This window comes from Phytophthora cinnamomi, assembly GCF_018691715.1.
Source record: "Phytophthora cinnamomi strain GKB4 chromosome Unknown Contig28, whole genome shotgun sequence".
Lineage (NCBI taxonomy): Eukaryota > Oomycota > Peronosporomycetes > Peronosporales > Peronosporaceae > Phytophthora > Phytophthora cinnamomi.
The window spans coordinates 325,639-350,262 of NW_027150961.1; the positions used below are offsets into that span (position 1 = coordinate 325,639).

Here is a 24,624-nt window from a genome sequence, read left to right on the forward strand (position 1 = left end):
CTTGTGGGACTGTGTTGGGGCGGAAAATGTGACCGTGTTAGTTGCCTAAGACATCCACTACGAAGTTGCTGCGCATGCTGCACGCTGCAGCTTATCCAGAGGTAAAGAGTGCTGATTGTGTTCAAAGGTACTTCGAGATGTGAATGGATTCTCGTGTATTTGTTTCATGCAGTGATGTAAAGTACCAACTGGTCTTCTCGCTTCCTTTGACGAAAGGGATGCAGTGTTTTGTCATCATACTCCTAGTAGTCCGATTATCTCTTAAGGTGGCTGACGTACTTGAACGTGAGGTAGATGGCCACCTGCAGCACGATCCAGATCACAATGAGACCAACCATGAAGTCGTACTTCTTCTCGGGACGGAAGTCGTAGGTGTTCGCGATGTAGTCAGACACCGTCATCTGCTTGGTCACATTTTTCGCCGTCACGGCGATGATATCCTGGTTGTTGCCAAACTGCACACCTACCAGCGCAGGCAATGAGTAGCTCGACGGCATCAAGTACTGGAACCACTTGTAACCATGCTTCATCGCTGTGCGCGGCAGCAGGTAGCCCGAGAACAGGTTGAACAGACACGACAGCGCGCCCACGGCTACGTTCGCCACCTTTTCGTTCGGCATCAACGCAGACATCCACTGGCCCACGTACGTGCAAGCCGACGTGTACAGGTAGAACACGAACATGAAGAAGAAGAAGTCACCCGCGTTGGAACTCCAACCCACCAGCCAGTACTCGATCGTCACGAACAGGATGATCACCACGATAAGGTACGGCACCTCCGCGAACCACAGCGACAAACTGTACGGCAGCGGACCGTAGTAATTCGACATGCGCTCGCGGTAGAACACAGCGCGCTCAGCGCACGTAACCTCCAGCACCGTCATGAGGTTAATGACACCGATGAAGTCCATGCTGTTGTAAATGAGACCGATGTGCGAGTTGATCTTCTTCACGCTTCCGGCTGACAACTGGTAGAACGTCGTGCCGAAGATGATGGCGAAGATCGGGAACAGGAACATGCGCATGAAGTTGTACTGCGGGTTGCGCCAGTACGTGAGCTGCTGTTTCGTTGTCAACGCACAGAGCTGGTTCCAGAAACCCGTCGCGATCGGCTTGTAGTTGAGTGTCGAGTGGCAAATAAAGTCATCGGACACCTTGGCCAGCTCGAGCGTACGTTCGCGGTTAGATCTGCACAGCTCACTGTTCTTGTACTCAACCGAGTAGTCCTTCACGTCGCGGCCGATACCAGCACCGATCACCTCCAGCATGTACGTCGCAGGGTTGTACTGAGGATGAATCTCCTTCGTTCCTGGGATCGAAGCGAAGTACTCCAGCATCTTCACCGAGTCACCACCAAGGTCGCCGAAGTACGCCGTGTAGCCGCCCTTCTGTAGCAGAAGCAGACCATCGAACAGCTCGAAGATTGAGATACTCGGCTGATGGATCGTGCAAAGCACCGTACGACCAGTGCGGGCAATCGACTGTACACCACGCATCACGATCAGAGCTGAACGCGCATCTAGGCCACTTGTCGGTTCATCCAGGAACAGGATGCTCGGGTTCGACACCACCTCCACACCGATCGTCACGCGCTTCTTCTGCTCGACTGACAGACTGCCTATCATGGCACTCGCGATTGGCGACAACTCCAGTAGCTCGAGCGTCTCGTGCACCAGGTTCATGCGCTCCTCTTTAGTGAAAGTAGGCGGTAGTCGAAGGTTGGCCGAGAACACCAGAGCCTCGTAGATCGAAGCGGCCTCCGAGTGGATATCCATTTGCTCGCAGTACGCAGTGATGCGGCTGAAGTTGGCCGGATTCTTCGGCTCGCCGTTCACAATGATGTCGCCAACGATGCGGCCACCCGTCTTGCGGCCGGCGATCACGTCCATCAGCGTCGTCTTACCAGCACCGGTAGCACCCATAAGCGCCACCATTCGGCCCGGCTCGAAGTGGGCCGTGATGCCGCGCAGGAGTTGCTTCTCCTCACCTGACGGCAGCGTCACGAAGTACTCCAAGTCCTTGATGCACAGGTTCGATGGCGTGAAGGGCAGCCCACCACTCTTGACTACAGCACCATTTGGTGCACTCGGCGTACCAACTTCGACGTATACCTCATCAGTGGAGGCGTTATCAGTCATCGTCTTAACAGTGACGCCCTTGTACTTCTCGTATCGGATGAAGTGCAGCGCCAAACCGTTCAGCGTCGTGAACACGAAGTAGTACATCGCCAGCACAGCAATGCCAAACCAAATGTACTCGGTGCCCTGCTTGATCGAAAAACTGTCCAGGAACTTCTTGCTTTGGGCTGGGGTGTACCGGTCGCTCGAGAACTCCGACAGCATGTTGCTACGCAGCGCCCACGAAATCGGAGAGAACCAGTACATCCAGATCCAGTAGTTCGGGATCAGGTCCGCCAGGATAATGTTGCCCGAGAACAGCAAGAAGAAGCTCACTGAGATCGAAGCAAGAGCCTGACCCACCGTGATACTCGGCGACAGCGCACTCAGCATCGTCATGTACGCACTGATGGCGTGCTGGAAGCATAGCAACACCAGGTAGAACACGATGTACTTCTCGAACGACCGCGTCAGGCCGCTCATGAAGTAGAAGAACGTGCCCAGCACGAACGAAACGACGACGTTCACCGGAATCTGCACCACACTCTCCGCGATCGCATAGGAGGTCGTGCGGAAGAAGTTGCGTGGGCGCTGCTTGTAGAACACCTTGCGCAGCTGGAACGAGATGGTGATCTGCTGCCACGCCTGACGCTGGAACAGCGCGATGCTGAAGAAGATCATGCGCAGGTAGTAGGTCGAGCTCACGTTGAAGTAGATCATACCCATGACCAGACCAATGACCAGCGCTTCGATCAGCTTACCCCATAACAGTGGGGGGTCACGCAGCCAGATCAACTTCTGCCGGTTCAGCAGCAGCAGCGTGCTCGGGATGAATGCCAGGCCGAACTCCGACTTCTGCTTCGAGCGTGCCAGGGTCGCCACACTCTTGGCTTTCTTGAAGTCCTCAGCGTTCTCGAACTGGTGCTCGTTGAATCCCTTGCTGATCGCCTCACTTGTCTTCTTGTAGATATCGGACTGGCAAAACGCACTATTGAGCTCCTCAGCCGTGACAGGAAGGTTATTAATCTCAACGCTTCCATTCGAGTACCGCTGACCTCGCCCTGAGGTCACCTCGATGAGGAAGTCAGCTGGATCAACACGAGGTGGGCACGAGAACCCAAGCTTCTCGAAGTAATTCAGAATTTCCGTCCTCGGTCCGTGGTACACCATGTGACCCTCGTGGATCATCAAGATGTCGTCGAACATCTCCACCACCTCGGGCGTCGGCTGCAGCAGCGCCACCATTACCGAACCGCCCAGCGTCTTGCACCACGTGCGCATGGACTTGACGATATCGAACGTGGCGGCACTGTCGAGACCCGTCGAGATCTCGTCACACAGGAACAGGCTCTGGCCGCCAACCAGCACCTCGCCCACCGTCACACGCTTGCGCTCGCCACCACTCACACCACGCAGCAGCGCGTCGCCCACCACAGTGTCGGCACAGTTCTCCAGACCCAGAATCTGCAGGAACAGCTCCGTCCTCAGTGCGGCGATGTCACGCATCTCCTCGGGCTGGTCTTCCGGACGGCCGTTGACGCACATGTCGGCGAATTTGAACGTCTCGCGCACCGTGAGCGTCGGGATGTGGTTGTCGGTCTGGTCAACGAGTCCTGCCAGCTTGATGAGGTCGATCTCGTCGCCGCGTAGACCAGAGTATAGGATTTCTCCGCCAATTTCAGTCTTGGAGTTATTCTGTAGCTTGCCGGCCATCGCCTTGAGGAACGTCGACTTGCCGGCGCCGGGGTTTGCGAGAATCAACGTCATGGAACCCGGCTTGATGATACCGGTCATCGGGTGCAGCGCGTGCTTGGTCATCATGGGCACCTTCTGCCACGGCGTGAAGATGGACGCCAGGTGCGAGCCCACCGTGCCGTGGCCGCTCACACTCTCAGGTACCTGCACCGAGAACGATAGGTCTTGGAAGCGCACCTCCGGCGTGGGCAACTGCAGGTTGATCTTTCGCGAGAGATGGTTATACTTCTTGTAAAAGCGCTCCAAGCCGCCGTTGAGCATGGATTCGAGGTTGTCCGTGCGTAGTGTACTGTAGTGACTTGCCATGGTGTCCCCACCGCGGTTCGAGTACGGGTCCTGCAGGCTGCGGAAGTTGAGTGAACGATAGACCTGCGGCACCTCCTCGGTGGCCGCCGGGGCCTCCGGCTGCAACAGGCTGCGCTTGTCCTCCGTCGGCATGGCGCTCCTGGGAAACGATCGACTGTTGGTCAGTGGGTCTCTCGAGCTTGAGCTGAACAGGGAGGAGGCTGGCAGGAGCGGAGGAAATCGCGAAGTGGCTCCGGGTGGCTCACAGGCCCAGCAAAACTGCTCCGGTCGTTGCCAAATGGTTTCGCAGGTCTCACATTTGATCCCACAACTTGCTGTAGTCATACGTCCCATGTCTGTTGGTGGCGTGCGCCTGTCCGGGTATGGACTTCACTACGGGGCGGCAGTTATGAATTCAAAATTCATCCGAGTTCGATGGCGCCAAAAACTGACCCGACAGCAGCACCGGCATCTCCAGCTTTGTTTGCTCGCCATCGACTGCTTGCCGTTCGAACGTGTAAACAGACAACGCGTCTCAGCTTTTTAGTCTAGTCAAGTGATGATAAGTTTGGGGCGGTCCTCCACGAGCAAGCCTACATCGGCCCAGAAGTTACCACCTTTACCAGGGCGATGCGGTCGCGAAGTTCAAATTCAGGGTTTGTTGGAGATCTTCGCTCGCATCGGACAAGCTAAAACGAGACAGTGCTTTTGTGTACTGGAAGGTGATGCCGTTGCTTGCATGACGGAACGGACAGCTTGCGTAACTACTTCCATCCTCACCGTCGCACAATTACATTTGGTGCATGTGCAAAGAAGTATTTCATGTATGTCCCCTTAGGTCAGTTTCGGGTTAAATCGATCCGAGGGTTCTTCACATTCTCCTTGCAGCCCGACTCAATCTTAGTGCCATCCAACTTTTCCATCAACTTGCAGAAGCATGAGAGTCATGCGAGTGCTTAGTCCAGTCTTGTGTATCTGCCCTCCCGTATTGCTTGTCGGTTCTCGCCAATATTAGTGTACAACGAATCACCTAGCGACCGCATCCACCACCGCCACCACGTCTTTCATCGTTACGCCAATTGGCCAAGCACTTCCTTGATACGCTCGATAAACGAGCTTCTCTTCTCCTCTCTGCGTGCGCCACGCCACGGTTGGGAAATCTGGCGGTGTTTAGTTTAGAGGCGGGACGCCGCCCTCAGGCCGGCCCGACGGGCAGGGCTGAAGCCCCTCGAAAAATGGGGCGGCGAACCGCGTCTTCACTGAAGCACCAACGGAGACTTTGACCCGCTAACAATCTTGCTGGCGACTCCGGCCACGGCTTCGGAGCATAACCTCGTGTAAAGCTTGAACGAGTCTGAGGCCCACCGACCGTGAAGCTGGATTGTCAAGGCATCGATCCCAGCTCGGTACATATTTGTGGCGCCGCCTGCTCTCAGTGAATGGGTGCCGTAGCGCTTGGGGTCCTCGCCGATGGCCGCTGTGGCGCTCTGGATCAACCGCGTGACTCGAGCGGCCGTGATGCAGTTCGGTCGACCATTTAGATTCACGAATTCCGCCGCTGGAGCCGTGTCGGGAAGCCCTCTCCTCGCGCGGAGGAGGAGCGAAGCTCCTAGTACGGGGCATAACACGGGGTGCCCTGAGCGCGCGAGCAATCTTGCCACGGGTTTGCCGCTCTGGTTGCATTTTGAGCCGTGTAGCTTGTCGAATACCGACTTGGCCTCGCCCGGGTCCGCGGTCGTTGCGCCAGTGGTGTTCACCACTACGACATCTATGGCCTTGAGCGCAAACCACTGGAACGTTGTGCCGGAGGTCGCGACGATTTCGGAACGTCTCAATAGAAAGAAGAAAGCCAGACACAGAACCCCCCAAAGAGCCTGGTCCGCAGGATCGCAGAGATCCAACGCTCGGAACGCTTCTTCGAGGAGGGATACCAACGCCGGTGATTGCTGGGAGCTTGGAGCGTCGTGGCGGGCGATGCCCTTGAGGAGCATGCGAATCTGTGGCTGATCAATGGGGAAGGCGTGACCCGCCGCGAGGAAGAAGTGGCGAATGCCGAGCAGATTCGCCTGGACGGTGGAGCCTCGAACCGCGTGGCCGGACCCGAAGCCGTTCAGCGCTGTGTCCATGATGAACTCGGAGATCGCGTGCACTGGGTCTATGCTGGGGTCGCCGAGCCACCGATCGAAACCGTGCTTGGCCGACCATGCACACCAGAACGCGAATGCGCGGGCGTAGCGCTTGTGGGAGGAGGCTGCAACCGAGTGTTCTCGGAGATGCTGCGCCAGGCGCGCTCGAGCTCCTCGACGCTCGTTGGAGGTGTCGCGTATGTCCACTCGTGGGTTGCCTGGTGGAATCGCGTAGCTAAAGCCGAATCCTCCCAGCGCCGCGAGCCGGCGTCTGTGGTCGTGTTGTCTGTCCCGGGGATATGGGAGGCAGAGATGCGTAGGCCGAGCTGCAGTTCCCATAGCCCGAGAAGCCGGATTAATGTCTGCGCTCTGGGGTTGCGAGACGCCATCCTGGACTGCCACGAGACCGCCGACGTGTTGTTGACGCGGAAATGGACGTGCAGAGGCTGGGTCAGGATGGCTTGCTCCCGCCACGCTGGCCCCCACGCCTGGATCGCAAACACGCATGCTAGTAGCTCGCGGTAGTTGATATCAAACGCGTTGGCGGCGCCTTGGTTGAAAGTGTCGACTGCGGTGAGATCGGACACTGAGAAGCGGTAGGTGAGCGCAAGCCGGAGTGATGGAACGACGGCACACAGCCCTTGGTCTGACGCGTCAGTGAACACAACGAAGTCGGGATGGGAAGGGCGTCGAAAAATTCGAGCCGGACGCCGTTGAGCGACGGGTCGCGAAGGATGTGCCACCACCAAAATAGGTCCTGGTGCATATCTGGCGTGACAGAGACGAAGGCATCTCGGTGCAGGATCGCCTCGCTCACCCAAAGACGCTGCAGGAAGGCCTGGGCTGGGCGTACGCACGTCGCCACGTGGCGAAGTGAGCCGAGGAGGGATCGCAAGGCGTTGCGGGACAGCCGGGTCGCGTTGTAGGCGTTGGCCATAAGGTGCTGGGCCTTGGCGATTTTATCGGGTGACATGGCGACCGTCTCGCGCACAGTGTCGAAATCGAGGCCTAGTACCTTTTGTCGTGTCCGCCAGCCTGTGAACTTGTCTTCATTGACGGTGCCGGGGCCCAAGACAGCAGTCATGGCGTACCGGAGCGAGCGGTCAGCGTCAGCACAGCGGGTACCGGTGTTGGTCTCAATGTTCACGTGGTCGTCGACCCAGTGGTAGCCGTAGAATCCGGAGGGGTGGGCGGCGTCGACGTTGTTGCCGTGGACGAACGCAACCGCTCCTCCCAAAACGCTGTATGTGCCGGCAGAGCCTGTCCAGCCGAAAGCTGCGGAGAGATCAATGACGATAGCGTTGTCCTCCGGAATGTATCCGGCGAATAGGTGCACGCACTCTCTGTGCGTGCACGCGTTGCGATACGCCGCCGCCACATCTCCCGCCATTACCTGGACCTCGTGGCTGGGGTCGGCGCGTTTGCACCGCAGTATCTCGCGGGCTAAGCTGGAGCAGTGATCGTACGACGGTGTTGGCACGTCGGATGGGTCCATATGGCTGTTGACGGAGGCTCCTTCAGGAAATGAGAGGTCGTGGATCACGCGGCCGGTGACGCGGGGGTCGCCCGACCTTTTGTCGACCACGCCAAAGGGACTGAAGAATAGCTGAGGCCACATGGCGGCGACGTCCGCGTCGACAACGATACACCTGAAGAGGTCTTGCTCCTTCCTAATGTTCTTGCGGAGAACCTTTATTCGCTCTGACGCGGAGGGATAGTTTCTGGGGAAACAGCTCTGGCGCGGCAGCGGTTCGCGTAACTGTACCCGGACACCCTCAGCCGCAATGCACAGCAGCCTATCCAAGTGAATGTAGCCCTGCACTGGTGCCGCAGGACCGCAGGAACGAGAGCCTTGTTGGGCCGTTAGTCGTCGGTGGTCTGTCCGCGAACGAGCTCGACGAACGCTGGCAGCGACGGTCGGGCTCACCGTACGTACTCGGACATCGCGGTCTGGAGCGCCGTGTTCAGCCCGAGTGCGCGTCCGGCGGTTGCCTCCGGGCCCGGATCCGGGAACGTGACGCCAACGCGGCTGAACGCGGCTGCGATGGTTGCGCGGCGGACCCGCTCCCACGAGCGCAACCTTTTGACGCCTGATGTGTGCAAGCGGTCGAAGGTGGCAGGGCATGGGGCCCTGCGGTAAAAATTGTCATGGTCGGTGTCGCTGGGGGCAGCGACCGACATGGGGAGTGTGGTGGCGGCAGCTGGGGCCGGCACTGTCTCGACACTGGACAGGGAAGCACACGCCTCGGTGGGATGGACCGCGCCCTGAGCGAACGGCCCCTCACCGGCAGGTGTGTAAGGGGAGTTCTCGGTGACAAGGCCCGCGATCGTGGCGCGGGGCCTCTCACTGGCAGAACTCGCGTCGTGAACCGGGGGCAATGTCCGTACAGTGTGGCGCGGGTGGTGCTCCACGGTGGCATACCTCGGCGACAACAGGCTCTCACCGGCTGGCACGCGAAGGGGTGCCCCCGAGTGGGGGCTGACGCACGTCGCTGAAGAAACTGTGACGAGGCGCCTGGCTGTATCCGTCGGGAGACGGGGCTGGAACGCCATCGCGCCGGAATGCGACTCACAATGGCCCGAAGCATGCAATCTATTTGAGTTACAGCTGGGGTCTGGGTAACGAAGCGCTGGTGAGTCAGCGGCACCTCGTCCGCCTCAGCGGCGACGGGGCGGCGCGTGGCCCCACCTCCGGTGCCACCGAAGCGCCCCGTAATGTAGGTTGTCAGCTCGGAGGGGAGCGGGTCACCCCACTCGTGTGTCCTGTCTCTGGAGGCGCACTGGGCGCGGGTGCCCCCTGAGCACATTCCCCCAGCAAAGAACTTCAAGCATGGCTCGATGCCGGCGGTGTTGCGCGGGATCAGCGCCCGGATGTGCGCAGGGATGCTGCTTGGGCGGCTGCACTGATTATTCGTCGGTGGAGTGCGGGAAGCGGTGGCCGGCCGGGCTGCGCTCGGCTGCTGTGGCTGCTGCCGCCGGGGCGGTTGGTCAGCTCCCGTAGTGTCAGCGCGTGTAAGGCCAGAGACCATGCAGTGGAGTTGAAGTCGATCCGGCCGACCGCCGCCGAGAAGTCGCGCCACCAATATGGCGAGTCGCTGGAGAGATGGAGAAAGGCGGCACCGAGAAGCTGGTTGACCTCATGGAGGGTGCGTTGCACCCGGCTCGGGGAGTGGCCTGGTCTGCGTCCATGTTGGCGAAGACAAACTCGCGCACGCGGTACAGAGCGTGGGTCATAGGCTCGTACCACTGCGCGTTCGTAAACGTGGACAGGCCTTGGTCGGCGCCGAGCAGGTCGTAGTACGACGTGCAGGGCGGGGCCGCTGGCGGGGCCGTGTGAAAGTCGAGAGCAAAGTGCGCATCGGAAGACCCCGCAGCGAGCAGCGCCTCCTGGTCAGCGCGGTGACAGTGCATGACGGAAATCCCGTATCGCCCAAAGCGGGCACCGTGTAAGGCTGCTAACACCGGGGCCGCGTCTAGAAACGTTAGGCAGGCTAGACTCCGCCAGCGCAGCACGCACGAGGTGCGTGTCTCGTTCTGTCCCTCGGGCGACAGCAGGTGGGGTAGAGCCGATACGCGGCCAGAATGTAAACGGTCACCGGGCGGAAGTCCCCGCGTGCGCGACTTGCCGGCGTCACAAAGTGTGCAGCACGGAGCTCGCGGACGGCGGGCGGAGGCAGCGCGCCGCGGTGGTTAGGCTGCGACCACGACGCGAACGCGGTGCTCAGTGTTGGTTGACCGCCGCCCGGCAGCCCCTCCGTTTGGGCCGGATTCGAGTCCCCTCCCAGGAGATGGACAAGTTCACGAAGTAACTCTGCCACCCGCCCGCTGGGTGCCGAGGAGCAGTCGCGCACGTCGGCGAATGACGCTTGGCGGGCGGTCATCTGGACGGTAACCGGGAGGCCGCTACTTCCCGGGCCGCGCCGGGTTCAGCGCGCAGCTCACCGCGGAAGCGTCTTAAGAAAGCGGAAGGGTCGAAGGGGTCGCTTGCACATGACATCCGGACTCCATGCGAGTCAGAGACGGGCGCAAGACCCCGCGGCTCGGGACGCGCGAAGGTCTCATTTCCCATTACACCTGGCCGGGAGGACTCAGGTGTCGGAGCGTCCGACTCGCTGTCGCTGTCAGGGTACACCGTCAGGACGGGCGGCGCCATCGGCGGTGCCGTCGAGGCGGTAGGCGCGTCGAGGACTGCAGAGGACGCGCCGGTCGCTGTCGGCGAGATGGACTCCGTGGATGCCGTAGGCTTAGCTACAGCGGGAGATTTGGTTGCGGCCCACGTAGGGCGGTGGCGCGCTGGCGATTTGGCGGAGGCTCGCGACTTGGACCTGCGGACGGGCGGGGCAGACCCGCGAGCTGCCGCGGCGGCCGCTTCGATTGGATCGGTGGTGAGCGCCGCGGCTGCGTCCGCGAAGGGGCTGGGGTCCGGTGCGGAGGTGCCAGCTGGAGCGAGCGACTCCGCGGGCTCTGGGCGTGCTGGAGAACCGGGTTCCTCCGTCGTCGACGACGCGGCGCAGACGCTGACGGTGCACGACTGCCCACGCTTCCTTGTCGCAATCCGCGTGCTGACGCACCGGTGCAGGCGACGGCGACGGTGGAGTGGGCTGTGTCGTCGCGGGCGCGGAGGAGGCCGACGTTGCTAATACGCCAGCAGAAATGGGGCCCGCGCGATCCAGACTCGGGGGCGTCGGTGCCACGGGCAGCAAAGCGGACGGCTCCGGTGGCGCCGAGGAAGCGATGGGCGAAGTCGATGAAGCCAACATGACGAGAGCTAGTGACTTAGGGGGGCAGGTCGAGCGCTTGGTCGCGAGGAAAACTGGAAATGTGGTGGCGCCGCGTGCATCGGGCCATGCAGTGCCTCTGCCGGGCGGCCATGTGTTACTAGCCCTTGTCCTGGTCGCTGGCTCCCGCGCGAGGAAACCTCGCCTTCAGGAACCAGAAGACACGAATCCGTTCGACCTAACTCCACCACGCACAATCGAGTGTCACGACATTTTGCCCCCCCCCCGCACGCTGTGAGGCCGAATCCACCGCCTCTACTACACGAGGGCCCACACGACGTTAAGTGCAAGCATTGCGTACCTATCCCAGCGCTCGGATATTTCCGATGACCCACCCAGATCGGGTTTTAAATTGAAATGCTGACCACCCACACGAAATGCAGCGAAATGATTGCACGTCTCCTAACTTCATCACAGATCTCACGTTCAGTTCACCCAGAGAGGGTTATAGGCCAAGGGAGCATCTCGGCTTGACCACACGCAGAAGTAAGAGGTGATAGCGCTGGAGCCAACTTTTACTTGGGCAGGGATACAACCAGGATCCCTCGTCTTGGCTCCTTTGGGTCGATGCACCGGTAGTATTAGTACGCGATCGCATTCAAACTCGAGCTGCCTGAACGGCGGCGACGAGGTGGGTGAAGGTGCGCTGAGGAGAAGACGGACAAACTGCTCGGTGGGTGGCATCGTCGCCGTGATGATCACCAAGGGCATGATCGACATACGCCGACGGCATTGAGCGCTGCGCCGCAGCGGCAAGGAGGACCTGGCGCGCACGTGCCACACCCGACGCAGAAGGGTGACCAGTTTTCAAGTCGAAGATGATGGCGCGTGTAGACGGCTGCGAAAAAGTGCGTGGCGGTGGAATCCCTACGATCTCGTTCAATGTTGCTTGGTCGCAGGACGCATCCACAGGGGGCGTGCTTGAGGGAGGTGACGGAAGGAAGATTGGGAACGCTCCACCAACTGAAGAAGGGCGACTTGGCGCTCCACGCGCTGGAGGAAAATGCATCCAAGCTCTTATACGCGCTGGTAATGGAAGATGGCTCCGAGCTGGTTGACAAAGGCTACGAGGCGGAGCGAGCGGCCTATGATGTCATCGATGAGGGCAATGGGTAGGAGCCCAACGCAGGATACGGTAATCAGCGCACGCTACGCGACGTGGTCTAAAGCGCATTTCCGCACCACTCATTGTGCAATTGCGGATGCCACGCTCGCCCAACCACCCCATGGCTGTTGCATTCTAGCACCCAGTAGTGGTCGCACCCTATAAGCAAGCGCTCGCATTTTAAATATACATCCTCTCAGGGTGTTGTTTTCTTTTAGTCTGTACTACCTAGAGGTGCTGGGCATAACCAGCACAGTGTTCGGCGATTATATTGCGCCGGACGACGGGCATTTGCTGGTCGTTAGGAATCCTAGAACTAAATGACTGCAATGCACCTCGCTTTAAAACGAAACTGTATTATAATACCTAGCGTGCACTGCACACTGCGAAATCATGTATCAAATTATTCTCGCCGGTCAAGTAATGAATGCGTCCGAGGCGTAGTCGTTCGAATACATGTCTGCGCCCAAGGTTGTATCTGACGCTCGAGTTAAAATGTAGACATATTAAAATATATATTACAGTGCAGTATACATACTGTTAACGCGAGCGGCACCACCTTCGGCGCAAGACTGTGGTGTACTGTATATGGTTGAGCTTTGTGGAATAAGTCCGCTTGCCTTTCGGGCCAGTTATGCCTCCTCTCCAAGGAAAACTAACCGAAACGTATGCATATACCCTACCCGACTTTCCCGTTCTATTAGTCTGGTCGGGATCGAGTCTGGCACGAGACTGAATCAGTCGGGATAGTCTGGATGCAATCGGGAACGAGTCGGGAACACCAGACACATCAGCATTCCGCGTTTTACAATGAAAACCTTGTTACTGTACCTAATTTTACGAGCACGAAATATGCGGTTGAGAGACAAACAGCGTAGCAGTAGGCGTCGATCCCGTCGCTGGAGCTGGTACTAACGTTATATTCACGCATGAAATACAGGAGTATCTTATTTGCTAAAGAGGTGGGTCTTCTCGAGGTTTGTACCTGGGATATTTGCGTCTTCCAGTGGCTCACACCGTGGAACAAGAGCCATCGTCAACAATGCGCGAAGACACGAAAACACTAAGGCACGAAGACAGATGGAATCCAGCTGGTTCGTGTTGGGTGGGCACCGTGGCAAAAGTACCGGCTGGATTGGCTATTTTTAAATAAAAATTGAAATGGCACGAACATTATCAGTAATTTGTAAATAATTCGATACATGTACTACTGCTGATATTAAAACTATTTTGCGATTCTGGAACCTCAGAAAAATCAATTATAATTTCATCACGAAGGCAACATCATTTCTATTCATTATTTATTCTGCTAACATGAAAAAAAATAATTGCTGACTGGCAGATGGCCTAGTAAGACCCACATGATAAAGTGTTATGTGGCTGGGTAAGCTTCGAGGGTGAAGGTCTCTCCCATGGAAATTATCGTCCACCGTCTGCTGGCACTGAGTGAGGTGACACGTTCAATGGGATAGGGCCAACTGCAGAGCCCTCCCCGGCTGTTCCTTACGTCTGGGCTCATGCCACCTCGCCCCTCTCCGCAGCCACCACCTGCCTTACCAACCTAAGGTATGCCACCTTAGCTAAAGCCTGCAGTCGCTCCGCCACCGCGCGTGCTTTGATCGTGGAGGTCTCACTCTTGCATTTACCTCGGACACCCGAGGACCCCAGCGCCCGCCCGCCCGCCCGTTCGGTTGACCACCCCAGTCGAGCGAGACACCTGTTCCTCGCCACGGAATTTCGACTAGCAGCGTCCAAGCTCCGACCACGCCGACGGACTCTAGGATGAGTTTACTCCAGCCAGAGGCCAACGATGCCGGCGAGGAGGTGCCAGGCGTGTACCGCTCGCTCAACTTTCGCAGCCTGCAGGAACCGTACTCGAACCGCGGTGGCGACACCATGGCGAGTCGGTACAGCACTCTGCGCGCCGACAACTTGGAGACCATGCTTGACGGCGGTTTGGAGCGCTTTTACAAGAAGTACAACCACCTGTCGCGCAAGGTGAACCTGCAGTTGCCGACCCCCGAAGTGCGTTTCGAAAACCTGTCCTTCTCGGTTCAGGTACCCGAGAGTGTGAGCGGCCACGGCACGGTGGGCTCGCACCTGGCCTCCATCTTCACGCCGTGGCAGAAGGTGCCCATGATGACCAAGCACGCGCTTCACCCGATGACTGGTATCATCAAGCCAGGTTCCATGACGCTCATCTTAGCCAACCCCGGTGCGGGCAAGTCGACGTTCCTCAAGGCGCTGGCTGGCAAGCTGCAGGACAACTCCAAGACTGAAATTGGCGGAGAAATCCTGTACTCCGGTCTGCGCGGTAACGAGATCGACCTCATCAAGCTGGCAGGACTCGTTGACCAGACGGACAACCACATCCCGACGCTCACGGTGCGCGAGACGTTCAAATTCGCCGACATGTGCGTCAACGGCCGTCCGGAAGACCAGCCCGAGGAGATGCGTGACATCGCCGCACTGAGGACGGAGCTGTTCCTGCAGATTCTGGGTCTGGAGAACTGTGCCGACACTGTGGTGGGCGACGCGCTGCTGCGTGGTGTGAGTGGTGGCGAGCGCAAGCGTGTGACGGTGGGCGAGGTGCTGGTTGGCGGCCAGAGCCTGTTCCTGTGTGACGAGATCTCGACGGGTCTCGACAGTGCCGCCACGTTCGACATCGTCAAGTCCATGCGCACGTGGTGCAAGACGCTGGGCGGTTCCGTCATTGTGGCGCTGCTGCAGCCGACGCCCGAGGTGGTGGAGATGTTTGATGATATTTTGATGATCAACGAGGGTCACATGGTGTACCATGGACCGAGGACGGAGATCCTGGACTACTTCGAGGAGCGTGGCTTCACGTGCCCACCGCGCGTGGACCCGGCCGATTTTCTGATCGAGGTGACATCGGGGCGTGGCCACCGATACTCAAACGGCAGGGTTCCGAAGCAGGACCTGGCCGTCTCGTCGGAAGATTTCAACAACCTCTTCTGCCAGTCAAGCATCTACCGCAAGACGCACGAGGCAATCAGCAAGGGATTCAACGAGCACCAGTTTGACAGCCCGGAGGACTTCCAGAAAGCCAAAAGCGTGACGAATCTGTTGCGCTCGAAGCAGAAGTCGGAGTTTGGCCTAGCATTTGTGCCGAGCACGTTGCTGCTGCTGAACCGGCAGAAGCTGGTGTGGCTGCGTGACCCCCCACTGCTATGGGGTAAGCTGATCGAAGCGCTGGTCATTGGTCTGGTCATGGGTATGATCTACTTCAACGTGAGCTCGACCTACTACCTGCGCATGATCTTCTTCAGCATCGCGCTGTTCCAGCGTCAGGCGTGGCAGCAGATCACCATCTCGTTCCAGCTGCGCAAGGTGTTCTACAAGCAGCGCCCACGCAACTTCTTCCGCACGACCTCCTATGCGATCGCGGAGAGTGTGGTGCAGATTCCGGTGAACGTCGTCGTTTCGTTCGTGCTGGGCACGTTCTTCTACTTCATGAGCGGCCTGACGCGGTCGTTCGAGAAGTACATCGTGTTCTACCTGGTGTTGCTATGCTTCCAGCACGCCATCAGTGCGTACATGACGATGCTGAGTGCGCTGTCGCCGAGTATCACGGTGGGTCAGGCTCTTGCTTCGATCTCAGTGAGCTTCTTCTTGCTGTTCTCGGGCAACATTATCCTGGCGGACCTGATCCCGAACTACTGGATCTGGATGTACTGGTTCTCTCCGATTTCGTGGGCGCTGCGTAGCAACATGCTGTCGGAGTTCTCGAGCGACCGGTACACCCCAGCCCAAAGCAAGAAGTTCCTGGACAGTTTCTCGATCAAGCAAGGCACCGAGTACATTTGGTTTGGTATTGTTGTGCTGGCGATGTACTACTTCGTGTTCACGACGCTGAACGGTTTGGCGCTGCACTTCATCCGATACGAGAAGTACAAGGGCGTGAGCGTGAAGGCGATGACGGACAATGTCCCGGAAGAGGACAACGTGTACGTCGAGGTGCGAACTCCAGGTGCAACGGATGTTGTACAGCCGAAAGCACGCAGCGGTGGTCTGCCGTTCACACCGTCGAACCTGTGCATTAAGGACCTGGAGTATTTCGTGACGCTGCCGTCAGGTGAGGAGAAGCAACTCCTGCGCGGCATCACGGCCCACTTCGAGCCGGGTCGCATGGTGGCTCTCATGGGAGCAACGGGTGCTGGTAAGACGACGCTGATGGACGTGATTGCCGGCCGCAAGACGGGTGGCCGCATCGTGGGCGACATCATCGTGAACGGCGAGCCGAAGAACCCGGCCAATTTCAGCCGTATCACTGCGTACTGCGAGCAGATGGACATCCACTCGGAGGCCGCTTCGATCTACGAGGCTCTTGTGTTCTCGGCCAACCTTCGACTACCACCGACCTTCACTAAGGAGGAGCGCATGAACCTGGTGAATGAAACACTCGAGCTGCTCGAGCTGTCGCCGATCGCGAGCGCCATGGTAGGGAGTCTGTCAGTCGAGCAGAAAAACGCGTGACGATCGGTGTGGAGGTGGTGTCGAACCCGAGCATCCTGTTCCTGGATGAACCGACCAGTGGCCTGGATGCACGTTCAGCTCTGATCGTGATGCGTGGTGTGCAGTCGATTGCCCGCACGGGCCGCACGGTGCTGTGCACAATCCACCAGCCCAGTATTTCGATCTTTGAGCTGTTTGATGGTCTGCTTCTGCTGCAGAAGGGCGGCTACACGGCCTACTTCGGCGACCTTGGTGTTGACTCGGTGAAGATGCTCGAGTACTTTGAGTCGATCCCGGGCACGGAGCAAATCCGCCCGCAGTACAACCCGGCCACGTACATGCTAGAGGTGATCGGTGCCGGTATCGGCCGCGACGTGAAGGACTACTCGGTGGAGTACAAGAACAGTGAGCTGTACAAGTCGAACCGCGAGCGTACGCTGGAGCTGGCCAAAGTGTCGGACGAGTTTATCCGTCACTCGACGCTGAACTACAAGCCGATCGCGACGGGTTTCTGGAACCAGCTCTGTGCATTGACGACGAAACAGCGTCTCACATACTGGCGCAACCCACAGTACAACTTCATGCGCATGTTCCTGTTCCCGTTGTTCGCCATCATCTTTGGCACCACGTTCTACCAGTTGTCAGCCGGAAGCGTGAAGAAGATCAACTCGCACATCGGTCTCATTTACAACAGCATGGACTTCATCGGTGTCATTAACCTCATGACGGTGCTGGAGGTTACGTGCGCTGAGCGCGCTGTGTTCTACCGCGAGCGCATGTCGAACTACTACGGTCCGCTGCCGTACAGTCTATCGCTGTGGTTCGCGGAGGTGCCGTACCTGATCGTGGTGATCATCCTGTTCGTGACGATCGAGTACTGGCTGGTGGGTTGGAGTTCCAACGCGGGTGACTTCTTCTTCTTCATGTTCGTGTTCTACCTGTACACGTCAGCTTGCACGTACGTGGGCCAGTGGATGTCTGCGTTGATGCCGAACGAGAAGGTGGCGAACGTGGCTGTGGGCGCGCTTTCGTGTCTGTTCAACCTGTTTTCGGGCTACCTGCTGCCGCGCACAGCGATGAAGCATGGTTACAAGTGGTTCCAGTACTTGATGCCGTCGAGCTACTCAATGTCAGCGCTGGTGGGCGTGCAGTTCGGCTACAACCAGGACATCATCGCCGTGACGTCGAAGAACGTGACGACTAACATGACGGTGGCCCACTACATTGAGAAGACGTACGACTTCCGTCCGGACAGTCGGTACAACTTCATGGCTGGTCTGTTGGTGATCTGGGTCGTGCTGCAGGTGGCCATCTACCTCACGTTCAAGTACGTGAGCCACCTCAAGAGATAAGGTACCATACTGGCGGTGTGCGTGGTGCGATGCAATTGCTGATGGTCTGTTGTGCAGACTCTGTCGGTCTTGAAGGCCGTAGAACTAGCTAGTCTCAGCGTTACTTCAGTGTTTTTAGCTTTTTGATGCGAATACATGCATGTTGTTGTGAATGTCCGCCATCTCAAGCAACAGTTAAACAATCCTCCCTATCGAAGAAGTGAACAAGCTGAAACTCAAAACTATGCTGCGCTTCTTCTTTTCTTTTTTTCCTCTTCTTCTTTCCACTAAGTAAGGACTCAAACAATAAATCAGTTGTCCACAATCAAGAACGAGCGGCCGTACTGTGATACAACTTTCCAGTGGAATGGGACCTGCAATCCCAGCGGTGGTATTAGATAACCCTCGCAGCCGGTTTTCAGCGTTTCGCGAGACGTTTTATTTTTATTTGACGGTTCTTCTTGTTTTACTGTAAGGATTCTTCTGCCAGACACCCGACCCCTATTATAAGCTTCACCCCTGCTCTCTGGTATCCATCCTGAACCTTCCCAGGTGGGGCTTCTGTTACAAAAGTAGACGACACAACAATGCTTCCGGTGTTGCTAATGTGTGCGGCGACACCTGAGGTAAGTCCACGCCGTTTCCTTCGTTCTGGGAGTTGTGAGTTGCCACAATATTTGCAACGTCCAGTAACAGCCCTGCAAATATTAGTTAAGCGGGGTATAAGCCAAGAAGACTCGAAGGCATGCGAATGTACTCGACAGCGTAGCCACTAATGGTGTTCCTCTGAGGAGGTTGGCTACCATAAAAAAAATCCTTTGGAGGGCTTTGTGGTAGCCAACCCTCTGATCGGATGCTGCAACATGTCATGCTAGCCCATTTTAAATGACGTAGCGAGGATTACAAAAGAAATCGGACGGGAATTCGGGTATGCCCTCCTTATCCACAACTTCAAAGGTCCTTTACAGAATATTTTTTCATTGTTAAGGACCCCAGAAACATCATAGTTTGTGGTTCTTCACGGTTGAGGGGTGAAGGGGCAAAATTCCTTGAGCTTCTATACAACGGTAATCCGAAGATTGATGGGAACCGCTTTTGTGTGCCCGCCGAGAAGGTTCAGGATGGATACCAGAGAGCAGGGGTGACGCTTATAATAGGGGTCGGGTGTCTGGCAGAAGAATCCTTACAGTAAAACAAGAAGAACCGTCAAATAAAAATAAAACGTCTCGCGAAACGCTGAAAACCGGCTGCGAGGGTTATCTAATACCACCGCTGGGATTGCAGGTCCCATTCCACTGGAAAGTTGTATCACAGTACGGCCGCTCGTTCTTGATTGTGGACAACTGATTTATTGTTTGAGTCCTTACTTAGTGAAAGAAGAAGAGGAAAAAAAGAAAAGAAGAAGCGCAGCATAGTTTTGAGTTTCAGCTTGTTCACTTCTTCGATAGGGAGGATTGTTTAACTGTTGCTTGAGATGGCGGACATTCACAACAACATGCATGTATTCGCATCAAAAAGCTAAAAACACTGAAGTAACGCTGAGACTAGCTAGTTCTACGGCCTTCAAGACCGACAGAGTCTGCACAACAGACCATCAGCAATTGCATCGCACCACGCACACCGCCAGTATGGTACCTTATCTCTTGAGGTGGCTCACGTACTTGAACGTGAGGTAGATGGCCACCTGCAGCACGACCCAGATCACCAACAGACCAGCCATGAAGTTGTACCGACTGTCCGGACGGAAGTCGTACGTCTTCTCAATGTAGTGGGCCACCGTCATGTTAGTCGTCACGTTCTTCGACGTCACGGCGATGATGTCCTGGTTGTAGCCGAACTGCACGCCCACCAGCGCTGACATTGAGTAGCTCGACGGCATCAAGTACTGGAACCACTTGTAACCATGCTTCATCGCTGTGCGCGGCAGCAGGTAGCCCGAAAACAGGTTGAACAGACACGAAAGCGCGCCCACAGCCACGTTCGCCACCTTCTCGTTCGGCATCAACGCAGACATCCACTGGCCCACGTACGTGCAAGCTGACGTGTACAGGTAGAACACGAACATGAAGAAGAAGAAGTCACCCGCGTTGGAACTCCAACCCACCAGCCAGTACTCGATCGTCACGAACAGGATGATCACCACGATCAGGTACGGCACCTCCGCGAACCACAGCGATAGACTGTACGGCAGCGGACCGTAGTAGTTCGACATGCGCTCGCGGTAGAACACAGCGCGCTCAGCGCACGTAACCTCCAGCACCGTCATGAGGTTAATGACACCGATGAAGTCCATGCTGTTGTAAATGAGACCGATGTGCGAGTTGATCTTCTTCACGCTTCCGGCTGACAACTGGTAGAACGTGGTGCCAAAGATGATGGCGAACAACGGGAACAGGAACATGCGCATGAAGTTGTACTGTGGGTTGCGCCAGTATGTGAGACGCTGTTTCGTCGTCAATGCACAGAGCTGGTTCCAGAAACCCGTCGCGATCGGCTTGTAGTTCAGCGTCGAGTGACGGATAAACTCGTCCGACACTTTGGCCAGCTCCAGCGTACGCTCGCGGTTCGACTTGTACAGCTCACTGTTCTTGTACTCCACCGAGTAGTCCTTCACGTCGCGGCCGATACCGGCACCGATCACCTCTAGCATGTACGTGGCCGGGTTGTACTGCGGGCGGATTTGCTCCGTGCCCGGGATCGACTCAAAGTACTCGAGCATCTTCACCGAGTCAACACCAAGGTCGCCGAAGTAGGCCGTGTAGCCGCCCTTCTGCAGCAGAAGCAGACCATCAAACAGCTCAAAGATCGAAATACTGGGCTGGTGGATTGTGCACAGCACCGTGCGGCCCGTGCGGGCAATCGACTGCACACCACGCATCACGATCAGAGCTGAACGTGCATCCAGGCCACTGGTCGGTTCATCCAGGAACAGGATGCTCGGGTTCGACACCACCTCCACACCGATCGTCACGCGTTTTTTCTGCTCGACTGACAGACTCCCTACCATGGCGCTCGCGATCGGCGACAGCTCGAGCAGCTCGAGTGTTTCATTCACCAGGTTCATGCGCTCCTCCTTAGTGAAGGTCGGTGGTAGTCGAAGGTTGGCCGAGAACACAAGAGCCTCGTAGATCGAAGCGGCCTCCGAGTGGATGTCCATCTGCTCGCAGTACGCAGTGATACGGCTGAAATTGGCCGGGTTCTTCGGCTCGCCGTTCACGATGATGTCGCCCACGATGCGGCCACCCGTCTTGCGGCCGGCAATCACGTCCATCAGTGTCGTCTTACCAGCACCCGTTGCTCCCATGAGAGCCACCATGCGACCCGGCTCGAAGTGGGCCGTGATGCCGCGCAGGAGTTGCTTCTCCTCACCTGACGGCAGCGTCACGAAATACTCCAGGTCCTTAATGCACAGGTTCGACGGTGTGAACGGCAGACCACCGCTGCGTGCTTTCGGCTGTACAACATCCGTTGCACCTGGAGTTCGCACCTCGACGTACACGTTGTCCTCTTCCGGGACATTGTCCGTCATCGCCTTCACGCTCACGCCCTTGTACTTCTCGTATCGGATGAAGTGCAGCGCCAAACCGTTCAGCGTCGTGAACACGAAGTAGTACATCGCCAGCACAACAATACCAAACCAAATGTACTCGGTGCCTTGCTTGATCGAGAAACTGTCCAGGAACTTCTTGCTTTGGGCTGGGGTGTACCGGTCGCTCGAGAACTCCGACAGCATGTTGCTACGCAGCGCCCACGAAATCGGAGAGAACCAGTACATCCAGATCCAGTAGTTCGGGATCAGGTCCGCCAGGATAATGTTGCCCGAGAACAGCAAGAAGAAGCTCACTGAGATCGAAGCAAGAGCCTGACCCACCGTGATACTCGGCGACAGCGCACTCAGCATCGTCATGTACGCACTGATGGCGTGCTGGAAGCATAGCAACACCAGGTAGAACACGATGTACTTCTCGAACGACCGCGTCAGGCCGCTCATGAAGTAGAAGAACGTGCCCAGCACGAACGAAACGACGACGTTCACCGGAATCTGCACCACACTCTCCGCGATCGCATAGGAGGTCGTGCGGAAGAAGTTGCGTGGGCGCTGCTTGTAGAACACCTTGCGCAGCTGGAACGAGATGGTGATCTGCTGCCACGCCTGACGCTGGAACAGCGCGATGCTGAAGAAGATCATGCGCAGGTAGTAGGTCGAGCTCACGTTGAAGTAGATCATACCCATGACCAGACCAATGACCAGCGCTTCGATCAGCTTACCCCATAGCAGTGGGGGGTCACGCAGCCACACCAGCTTCTGCCGGTTCAGCAGCAGCAACGTGCTCGGCACAAATGCTAGGCCAAACTCCGACTTCTGCTTCGAGCGCAACAGATTCGTCACGCTTTTGGCTTTCTGGAAGTCCTCCGGGCTGTCAAACTGGTGCTCGTTGAATCCCTTGCTGATTGCCTCGTGCGTCTTGCGGTAGATGCTTGACTGGCAGAAGAGGTTGTTGAAATCTTCCGACGAGACGGCCAGGTCCTGCTTCGGAACCCTGCCGTTTGAGTATCGGTGGCCACGCCCCGATGTCACCTCGATCAGAAAATCGGCCGGGTCCACGCGCGGTGGGCACGTGAAGCCACGCTCCTCGAAGTAGTCCAGGATCTCCGTCCTCGGTCCATGGTACACCATGTGACCCTCGTTGATCATCAAAATATCATCAAACATCTCCACCACCTCGGGCGTCGGCTGCAGCAGCGCCACAATGACGGAACCGCCCAGCGTCTTGCACCACGTGCGCATGGACTTGACGATGTCGAACGTGGCGGCACTGTCGAGACCCGTCGAGATCTCGTCACACAGGAACAGGCTCTGGCCGCCAACCAGCACCTCGCCCACCGTCACACGCTTGCGCTCGCCACCACTCACACCACGCAGCAGCGCGTCGCCCACCACAGTGTCGGCACAGTTCTCCAGACCCAGAATCTGCAGGAACAGCTCCGTCCTCAGTGCGGCGATGTCACGCATCTCCTCGGGCTGGTCTTCCGGACGGCCGTTGACGCACATGTCGGCGAATTTGAACGTCTCGCGCACCGTGAGCGTCGGGATGTGGTTGTCCGTCTGGTCAACGAGTCCTGCCAGCTTGATGAGGTCGATCTCGTTACCGCGCAGACCGGAGTACAGGATTTCTCCGCCAATTTCAGTCTTGGAGTTGTCCTGCAGCTTGCCAGCCAGCGCCTTGAGGAACGTCGACTTGCCCGCACCGGGGTTGGCTAAGATGAGCGTCATGGAACCTGGCTTGATGATACCAGTCATCGGGTGAAGCGCGTGCTTGGTCATCATGGGCACCTTCTGCCACGGCGTGAAGATGGAGGCCAGGTGCGAGCCCACCGTGCCGTGGCCGCTCACACTCTCGGGTACCTGAACCGAGAAGGACAGGTTTTCGAAACGCACTTCGGGGGTCGGCAACTGCAGGTTCACCTTGCGCGACAGGTGGTTGTACTTCTTGTAAAAGCGCTCCAAACCGCCGTCAAGCATGGTCTCCAAGTTGTCGGCGCGCAGAGTGCTGTACCGACTCGCCATGGTGTCGCCACCGCGGTTCGAGTACGGTTCCTGCAGGCTGCGAAAGTTGAGCGAGCGGTACACGCCTGGCACCTCCTCGCCGGCATCGTTGGCCTCTGGCTGGAGTAAACTCATCCTAGAGTCCGTCGGCGTGGTCGGAGCTTGGACGCTGCTAGTCGAAATTCCGTGGCGAGGAACAGGTGTCTCGCTCGACTGGGGTGGTCAACCGAACGGGCGGGCGGGCGGGCGCTGGGGTCCTCGGGTGTCCGAGGTAAATGCAAGAGTGAGACCTCCACGATCAAAGCACGCGCGGTGGCGGAGCGACTGCAGGCTTTAGCTAAGGCAGCATACCTTAGGTTGGTAAGGCAGGTGGCGGGTGTGGAGAGGAGCGAGGTGACATATGCAAGGAACAGCCGGGGAATGCACCGCAATCGTCCCTATCCCATTTAACGGTTCACCTCATTCAGTTCCAGCAGACGGAGGACGATGTCTCAATGGGAGAGACCTTGACCATCGAAGCTTACCCAGCCACATAACCTTCAGTACCACAACCAACTCGGAACCATCTTCCATGACCAGCGTAGAAGAAAGAGCTAGGATGCATTGTCCGCCAGCGCGTCGAGCGCCAAGTCGCCCTTCTGCAGTGGAGTGGAGTGTTCCCTATCTTCCTTCCGTCACCTCCCTCAAGCACGTCCCCGGTGGATCAAGCAGCATTGAGCGAGTTCGTTCTTCCACACAGGGTTTCCACCACCACGAGCGCGTCTACCCACCTTCGACTTGGAAATTGGTCACCCTCCTTATGAGACCATCTGATTGTGGGCATTTTATGTTTACATATTAGTACAATAAATAATGAACAGAAATAATGTGGTCTTCTAGATGGAATTATAATTGTTTTTGGCTTAGTTACCAGGATCGAGCAATTTTCTTTACCAATCAAAATAATAACGCAACAATGGTAAGAGATTATTTTATATTCCTTATAAAATATAACTATACGTGTATTGGTAAAATACATGTAATTTCAATTATTGTCAAAAGTCGGGGACGGTAACAGATACAGAGGCAAACCTGCGTCTGAGAGAAACTGGCACGACGCGCAC

At 57.2% G+C, this 24,624-nt stretch overlaps 3 protein-coding genes across 5 annotated transcripts; 1 reads left to right on the forward strand and 2 right to left on the reverse strand.

Annotated features, from left to right (window-relative positions):
* Positions 1 to 254: 254 nt before the first annotated feature.
* Positions 255 to 4,310, reverse strand: IUM83_14503 (ATP-binding Cassette (ABC) Superfamily; the record flags this gene model as incomplete). The annotated part of the gene is made up of 1 exon (XM_067939252.1): positions 255 to 4,310. The coding sequence occupies one exon, from the start codon at positions 4,308 to 4,310 to the stop codon at positions 255 to 257; it is 4,056 nt and encodes a 1,351-aa protein (XP_067793620.1).
* Positions 4,311 to 13,948: 9,638 nt separating this feature from the next.
* On the forward strand, positions 13,949 to 17,994 carry IUM83_14504 (ATP-binding Cassette (ABC) Superfamily; the record flags this gene model as incomplete). Its single annotated transcript, XM_067939253.1, has 2 exons — positions 13,949 to 16,627; positions 16,768 to 17,994. 2 exons carry the CDS (start codon positions 13,949 to 13,951, stop codon positions 17,992 to 17,994), a joined length of 3,906 nt encoding a protein of 1,301 aa, XP_067793625.1.
* Positions 17,995 to 19,609: 1,615 nt separating this feature from the next.
* On the reverse strand, positions 19,610 to 23,656 carry IUM83_14505 (ATP-binding Cassette (ABC) Superfamily; the record flags this gene model as incomplete). Of its 3 annotated transcripts, XM_067939256.1 has the most annotated exons (2): positions 21,339 to 21,342; positions 22,140 to 23,656. In XM_067939256.1, 2 exons carry the CDS (start codon positions 23,654 to 23,656, stop codon positions 21,339 to 21,341), a joined length of 1,521 nt encoding a protein of 506 aa, XP_067793627.1. The 3 variants fall into 3 exon arrangements, with proteins under 3 accessions (XP_067793628.1, XP_067793626.1, XP_067793627.1); XM_067939255.1 differs by having other exon boundaries at positions 19,610 to 23,434; XM_067939254.1 differs by lacking the exons at positions 21,339 to 21,342; positions 22,140 to 23,656 and adding an exon at positions 19,610 to 21,289.
* Positions 23,657 to 24,624: the final 968 nt, after the last annotated feature.